The 7,798-nt window shown below is 44.1% G+C and overlaps 2 protein-coding genes across 2 annotated transcripts; one reads left to right on the forward strand and one right to left on the reverse strand.

The window, feature by feature from the left end:
• Positions 1-2,369: 2,369 nt before the first annotated feature.
• On the reverse strand, positions 2,370-3,745 carry LACBIDRAFT_321952 (uncharacterized protein; the record flags this gene model as incomplete). Its single annotated transcript, XM_001875238.1, has 3 exons — positions 2,370-2,848; positions 3,267-3,292; positions 3,318-3,745. 3 exons carry the CDS (start codon positions 3,743-3,745, stop codon positions 2,370-2,372), a joined length of 933 nt encoding a protein of 310 aa, XP_001875273.1.
• A 1,549-nt stretch (positions 3,746-5,294) lies between these two features.
• LACBIDRAFT_305656 (uncharacterized protein) lies at positions 5,295-5,668 on the forward strand (the record flags this gene model as incomplete). Its single annotated transcript, XM_001874664.1, has 2 exons — positions 5,295-5,503; positions 5,560-5,668. 2 exons carry the CDS (start codon positions 5,295-5,297, stop codon positions 5,666-5,668), a joined length of 318 nt encoding a protein of 105 aa, XP_001874699.1.
• Between the last annotated feature and the right edge of the window lie 2,130 nt (positions 5,669-7,798).

Consider the following 7,798-nt stretch of genomic DNA (forward strand, 5'->3'; position numbering starts at 1 on the left):
ATTTGTATTTACCTACATTTATCCTCATTTCAAAATGATCCTACCATTAAGGAGTGCATACTGCAAAAAAAACCATGTCATTTGGACCAGATTTGGCAGAGCTACATATAAATCTTCATTTTCGCTAAAAATGATGACTAAGTGATGACATGCGCCAAGGATCATCTGAACCTGCACTGGGGTTCAGACGATCCTTGGTGCACGTCATAATTTGGTGTCATTTGGCTAACCCTTCAGCCCCAGTGAAAATCAACTCCAATCAGGCCGAGTCACAGTGACTATGGTCGATTTGCGTGGCATGTGCACTTCAGTCACCCACCTTGAACAAGCTATTAGCCTTGTAAAATGTAAGAATGTATCCAGGCTAATAGGTTGTGTGGCCATTTATTTTTCTTGCCTTGGGAGAAAATATAATATTGGATTGGGTAGAAAATGTTTGACCTTTAATATTGTGACGAGAAATTTTTGGGTAGATAAATTGTGTTCAAAAATATCCTAGTCAAGTGAAAGTGGTCAGAAATATTTGAAGGGGTTCAGACTGGTAAGAAATATTTGAAGTGTGTCAGACTGGTAAGAAATGTTTGAGCCAAGTCAAACTGGCCAGAAATATTTGAGGTGTGCCAGAGTGGCTAGAAATATTTCAGTGGTGTGACATCACTCGGATATGTTCTGAGCATGTCACACTGCTGAAAAATCTTTTAGCCTTGTCACATGGCTCAAACATATCCGACCAGTGTCACAGGGTATCTGGGGTCCCAGTTTCAAGAAAAAAAACTTGGTATTGTTGGTATAGCTTTCTCAATATTTTGCACATTGCTTTTCTTTTCTTTATCCAGATCACAACCCAATGTTTTGTCCATTTCAAACCATGTATGGTTCTATTCTATAACAGCTACTGAGGTTGAATTGAAGGGTGAAGAAAGGAGGGTTGGCAAAGGAAGTTGTCCACTCTTAATGTGAACTCATATAAGTTAGCATCACCCAGCAGCTTTCCCCCATTGTTTTCACCAACACCCCCCTTCTATCTGCCATGTTCACCATTTAAAACTCATCCAAGTTAGCATCCCCAGCAGCTTTCCCCCATTATTTTCACCAACACCCCCTTCTATCTGCCATGTTCACCATTTAAAACTCATCCGAGTTAGTGTGACATATCTCCAGTGCCTGTACAAGTTTCCTAGGTAATTTCCCTCTTACAACATTATACCTTGCCCTCTTCTTTGGATTGTTTTATTTTTGCTTACTTAATGACCATCACGATTCAACTCATATTCATTGTACCACCACTATGTTCGCTCATCGAGCAGCTGTGTCATATCATGTCCTCCATTAGAGTCAAAGTAAGTGATTCAAGTTTGTAAGGTCATTGAATATTCTCCTAGAGGTATTCAAACTTTCATCAGTCCCAATCCTTGAACTCTACTTCCTTGAGGATTTCCAAAGGAAGAGCAGAGGTTGTGCAACAGACCTCCACAAGAGTTCATGAACTGAAGACTAAGTTGCTTGAAGCACGATCAGTCCTCACACCATAGTAATAGGATCAACATCCTCGTTTGCCAGACCCTACGTTGTCAATTTGACCACCCACTCCTACTGTACCTCACAGGACACCTATTACAGTTAGCATCCCCCAGCAGCTTTCCCCCATTGTTTTCACCAACACCCCCTTCTATCCGCCATGTTCACCATTTAAAACTTATCCAAGTTAGCATCCCCCAGCAGCTTTCCCCCATTGTTTTCACCAACACCTCCCTTCCATCTGCCATGTTCACCATTTAAAAGAAACTCAAACCTTTCTTAACTTGTCAAAACTATCCAAAAGATTTCATAAAGATTTCACAGTTTGCAAAACCATTTCTTGCTCCCAAATATTTATTTAAGAGAATTCTTCGCAAGCTAAACATTTCCAAATATGACAAGAAATATCTCACAAAGATTTCTTGTCAGTACAAACATTTTGAAGAAGATTTCTTATCTAGTCAAAGATCTTTGAACTTGTAAACATTTCCAAGTACAATAAGAAATATTTCACAAAGATTTCTTGTCAGTACAAACATTTTTGAAGAAAATTTCTTATCCAGTCAAAGATCTTTGAACTTGTAAACATTTCCAAGCACAATAAGAAATATTTCACAAAGATTTCTTATCCAGTCAAAGATCTTTGAACTTGTAAACATTTTCAAATACAATAAGAAATATTTCACAAAGATTTCTTATCCAGTCAAAGATCTTTTGACTTGATAAGAAATACTTGGGGTTACAAAGATATATTTAGCTATATCCTGAACAGAATATATCTTTCAACTATTCTTGAACCAGGATAAAGGTGCATTTTATTCAATACAACTACATAGATTTACATTACTACATTAAATATTAAATAAAGGGAAAAGGGAGTGAGGGAGATGCAGTGAGGAAGAGGGGTGAGGGTGGTGGGCAATGAGAGAGAGGGGAATGGGGTGGTAAGCAATGAGAGAGGTGGCAGGGAAAGGGGAAAGAGAGGGGGGAGGGAGGTGGGTGGTAGGCAATGAGGGAGGGGGTTGGTAGGCAATGAGGGAGGGGGGAAGGGGGTGGTAGGCAGTGAAGGAGAGGGGTAGTGGGCAGTGAGGGAGAGTGAGGGGGGTGGGCAGTGAGGGAGAGGGGGTGGTGGGCAGTAAGGTAGAGGGGGTGGTGGGCAGTGAGAGAGACAGGGTGAGGGTGGAGTACTGAACCTCGTCGCCGGGTGTGGGTGGTGGTGGGCACTCAATGTCGTCGCCGTCCATCGTTTGTACCCCTCGTCGTCTGGTTGTTTGTCCGGCCTCTTCCTCGTCGTCGTCGTCGTGGCCAACGTCGTCTCGTCGTGTGTACGCTCACGTCGTCGTCGTCATGTGTACGCCCTGGTCATCGTCGTCATTGTGTGTACGCCCACGTCGTCTCATCGTGTGTACGCACGTCCTCGTCGTGTGTACGCCCTCGTCGTCTCGTTGTTTGTCCGCCCTCCTCCTCCTCCTCATTGTTTGTCCGCCCTCCTCCTCCTCCTTGTCCGTCGTTCATACGCCCTCGTCGTTGTCGTCTGTTCGCCATCATCTGTCTTTCGCCCTTCGGTGTCCTCGTCACACCGTTGATTGGCGTCTGCCTGCCCGGTGTCGTTTCGCGTTGTGACGTGGCCGCTGACATGCAGCATGAGGGCGGGGTGGGATGGCGACGTAGGGTATGCTACCCGTAAAGGGCTGGACAGTGGGGTGTTTTGTTAGTTATGTCAGAAAAGAGGGTGGGGAGGGACTTACCGTAGTTGTCATACGTCGTCGTCCGTCTGTGACGGTTGCCACGTCACTGACTGCGACGTGGCCTGGCTTGCTGCTGATTGTCGTCGTCGTTGGGCGGTCGTGGTCCGCTGGTCACTCGTTTGGTCGTTCGTCGTTTTTCGTGGTCGCTGGTCACCCTTCGTGTGATCGCTTGTTGGACGTGGGTCGTCGTTTGGATTGTTGTCTTCGTTGTGTGTGGTTGTTGGGCGGTGGTTGTTGGGTTTGGGCGGCGAGGGTTGTTTGCAGTGGTGAACGTTGCCGTGGCATGGCGGCGACGTGGTGGTGAGGTGGAGTCGCTGGCGTCGACGATGTGGTGGTGGTTGTTGAAGAAGGAACGTCACAAAGTCACGGTGTGTGACGTCGTAACCATGTTCAAGTTCACGCGTAAGATCACGCTCACTGTACATAGCGCCCACTGCATCTAGTAGTCCGTTATGAAATGTTGTTGTTCGCTTTTTCATTATAAAATTTTGTGTACCAGCTTTTTAAGACTACAAGAATCTTAGGGCTACAAAAACTTGTAATGAGGATCTAGTTCAATGTTTCAGTATAAAAGTTTGTGTACCAGCTTTTGAGACTACAAACTCTTGTAGTCTCAGAATCTTAGGGCTGCAAGAACTTGTATTGAGGATACAGTTCAATGTTTCAGAGAGGGTGACATAGCCCTATATAATTCAGTCTTTGTACCTTCCATATGACTATGACAGAGGAATAAAATAGAAAGACAGGACAACTTACACTGAGATGTCAGAAAATTCAAACCCCTCCAATAGATGATATTAAGGCTGACTACAGACAAGGAGTAGATATCTAGGTCAACCAGGTACCAAGGCTGAATGACAGAGCTATGTGACTAGAATCAACTCCTCTGAACATTGAACTATCTCCACATGTAATTACTCAGAGTCAAGGACACTACAAGATACCAGTACATATCTTTGTAGTCTGAAATGTGGACACTACTTTTGTATTCCTAAGATTCTGGAACTACAAAAGTTTGTAGTCTCAAAAAGCTGGTATACAACATTTTATGATGAAAAAATTGAACAGTACAAGTTTTTGTAATGAAAAAAGAGGAGAGTATAGTTTTGGTAGTCTCAAAAAGCTTGTACTAGAAAACCTTGTAATGATAAAAGAAGAGAATACAATTTTTTGTAGTTTTTGTTGTCCCAAAAGCGAACACTGCAAAATTTTGTAATGAGAAATGCAAATTTTGGTAGTCCTGAAAAGTAGACACAACAAAATTTTCTCTTTCCAAACAGCAGACACTACAAATCTCTGTAATGAGTACAAAATTACCTAGTAGACTATAACTAGAACCAGTGGGCGCTACAGACTTGGGCGTGAACTTGAACGTTGATGTGAATGTCACACGCTGTGACTTTGTGACGTTACGACTCCACACCAACCCACGACTTCCACCTCGCACAAGCCACCACAAACGACCCCGGCTGCCCACAAACGGCAACAACTGCCACCCGCAACGAGGACAACCGGCAAAGGACGACAACCGGCGAAGGCCCCACGACACCTAGCAACAACGACACGACAGCCAACGGAAACAACGACGGGCAAACGATGGGCAAACGACGACCGGCGCCCACGACAGTCGATGACCAGCGCTGACGAAAATCGACCAGTGCCCACGAAAATCGAGCGACATCGCCGTCAGCGACGTTGTGCAACGCAGATGGACGAGGGACGACGACGACGAATGACCATGACACGTCACGACCACAACGTGGCAACAACGATGGTGGACAACACGACGTTGGTGAGCACCCACCCATCTCCCTCCCTTTCGTCTTCCGAGGACGATGCCAGGTGCCACGTCGCTGTTGGCGACGTGGCAACCAAACGGCGGACGACGACATTTCGTCGTCCGTCGTTTTTGTTTATGTTGTTTATACTATGACGGTGAGCACCTCCGTCCTTCGTCCTGAACCAACTCGCTAACAAGGCTGCGAAGTGTCTGGCACAACATCACGACATCACGACAACCACCTCACCATGACACACCACGACAACCACACCACAACTACGACGCTCCACGACACTTCGGCACCCTGCCACGTCACGCAACGCCCACGAAAAACGCACGCCATGGCCCCAGAGCCACGAACGACCTCACGTGGGAGCCAGGCCACACGTAGGACAACGGACGACGATGACGATGATGACGACAATCATATCGTCGTCGTCATTGTATATCAAACACGGTGAGCACGCCCCGCCTCTATCGCCACCCGCATAGCTAACACAACTCCGATGCAAGAACGACACGGATGGCCAGCAAACGACGGATGGACTACGACGAAGACACGCCGAGTGCCGACCACCATGAGACCTGCCAAGCGCCGACCACCGTTAAGAAACGAAGATGAGTGCCCATCAACACCACCTACAAACGGCGGCGATGGCTCAGCCATTGCCCATGATTCCTCACTGCCTTCCCCCCCATTCCCTTATGGCCCTTCACTCCCTCCCCAATTCCCTCCCTCTCCCATTCCCTCACTCCCCCCATTCACCTCACTCCCCCCATTCACCTCACTCCCCCCCCATTCCCTCACTCCCTTTTCCCTTTATTTAATATTTAATGTAGTAATGTAAATCTATGTAGTTGTATTGAATAAAATGCACCTTTATCCTGGTTCAAGAATAGTTGAAAGATATATCCTGTTCAGGATATAGCTAAATATATCTTTGTAACCCCAAGTATTTCTTATCAAGTCAAAAGATCTTTGACTGGATAAGAAATCTTAAAAATGTTTGTACTGACAAGAAATCTTTGTGAAATATTTCTTATTGTGCTTGGAAATGTTTACAAGTTCAAAGATCTTTGACTGGATAAGAAATTTTCTTCAAAAATGTTTGTACTGACAAGAAATCTTTGTGAAATATTTCTTATTGTACTTGGAAATGTTTACAAGTTCAAAGATCTTTGACTAGATAAGAAATCTTCTTCAAAATGTTTGTACTGACAAGAAATCTTTGTGAGATATTTCTTGTCATATTTGGAAATGTCTAGCTTGCGAAGAATTCTCTTAAATAAATATTTGGGAGCAAGAAATGGTTTTGCAAACTATGAAATCTTTATGAAATCTTTTGGATAGTTTTGACAAGTTAAGAAAGGTTTGAGTTTCTTTTAAATGGTGAACATGGCAGATGGAAGGGAGGTGTTGGTGAAAACAATGGGGGAAAGCTGCTGGGGGATGCTAACTTGGATAAGTTTTAAATGGTGAACATGGCGGATAGAAGGGGGTGTTGGTGAAAACAATGGGGGAAAGCTGCTGGGGGATGCTAACTGTAATAGGTGTCCTGTGAGGTACAGTAGGAGTGGGTGGTCAAATTGACAACGTAGGGTCTGGCAAACGAGGATGTTGATCCTATTACTATGGTGTGAGGACTGATCGTGCTTCAAGCAACTTAGTCTTCAGTTCATGAACTCTTGTGGAGGTCTGTTGCGCAACCTCTGCTCTTCCTTTGGAAATCCTCAAGGAAGTAGAGTTCAAGGATTGGGACTGATGAAAGTTTGAATACCTCTAGGAGAATATTCAATGACCTTACAAACTTGAATCACTTACTTTGACTCTAATGGAGGACATGATATGACACAGCTGCTCGATGAGCGAACATAGTGGTGGTACAATGAATATGAGTTGAATCGTGATGGTCATTAAGTAAGCAAAAATAAAACAATCCAAAGAAGAGGGCAAGGTATAATGTTGTAAGAGGGAAATTACCTAGGAAACTTGTACAGGCACTGGAGATATGTCACACTAACTCGGATGATTGGTGAACATGGCAGATAGAAGGGGGTGTTGGTGAAAATAATGAGGGAAAGCTGCTGGGGATGCTAACTTGGATGAGTTTTAAATGGTGAACATGGCAGATAGAAGGGGGGTGTTGGTGAAAACAATGGGGGAAAGCTGCTGGGTGATGCTAACTTATATGAGTTCACATTAAGAGTGGACAACTTCCTTTGCCAACCCTCCTTTCTTCACCCTTCAATTCAACCTCAGTAGCTGTTATAGAATAGAACCATACATGGTTTGAAATGGACAAAACATTGGGTTGTGATCTGGATAAAGAAAAGAAAAGCAATGTGCAAAATATTGAGAAAGCTATACCAACAATACCAAGTTTTTTTTCTTGAAACTGGGACCCCAGATACCCTGTGACACTGGTCGGATATGTTTGAGCCATGTGACAAGGCTAAAAGATTTTTCAGCAGTGTGACATGCTCAGAACATATCCGAGTGATGTCACACCACTGAAATATTTCTAGCCACTCTGGCACACCTCAAATATTTCTGGCCAGTTTGACTTGGCTCAAACATTTCTTACCAGTCTGACACACTTCAAATATTTCTTACCAGTCTGAACCCCTTCAAATATTTCTGACCACTTTCACTTGACTAGGATATTTTTGAACACAATTTATCTACCCAAAAATTTCTCGTCACAATATTAAAGGTCAAACATTTTCTACCCAATCCAATATTATATTTTCT

Source organism: Laccaria bicolor, genomic scaffold (assembly GCF_000143565.1).
Source record: "Laccaria bicolor S238N-H82 LACBIscaffold_2 genomic scaffold, whole genome shotgun sequence".
NCBI lineage: Eukaryota > Fungi > Basidiomycota > Agaricomycetes > Agaricales > Hydnangiaceae > Laccaria > Laccaria bicolor.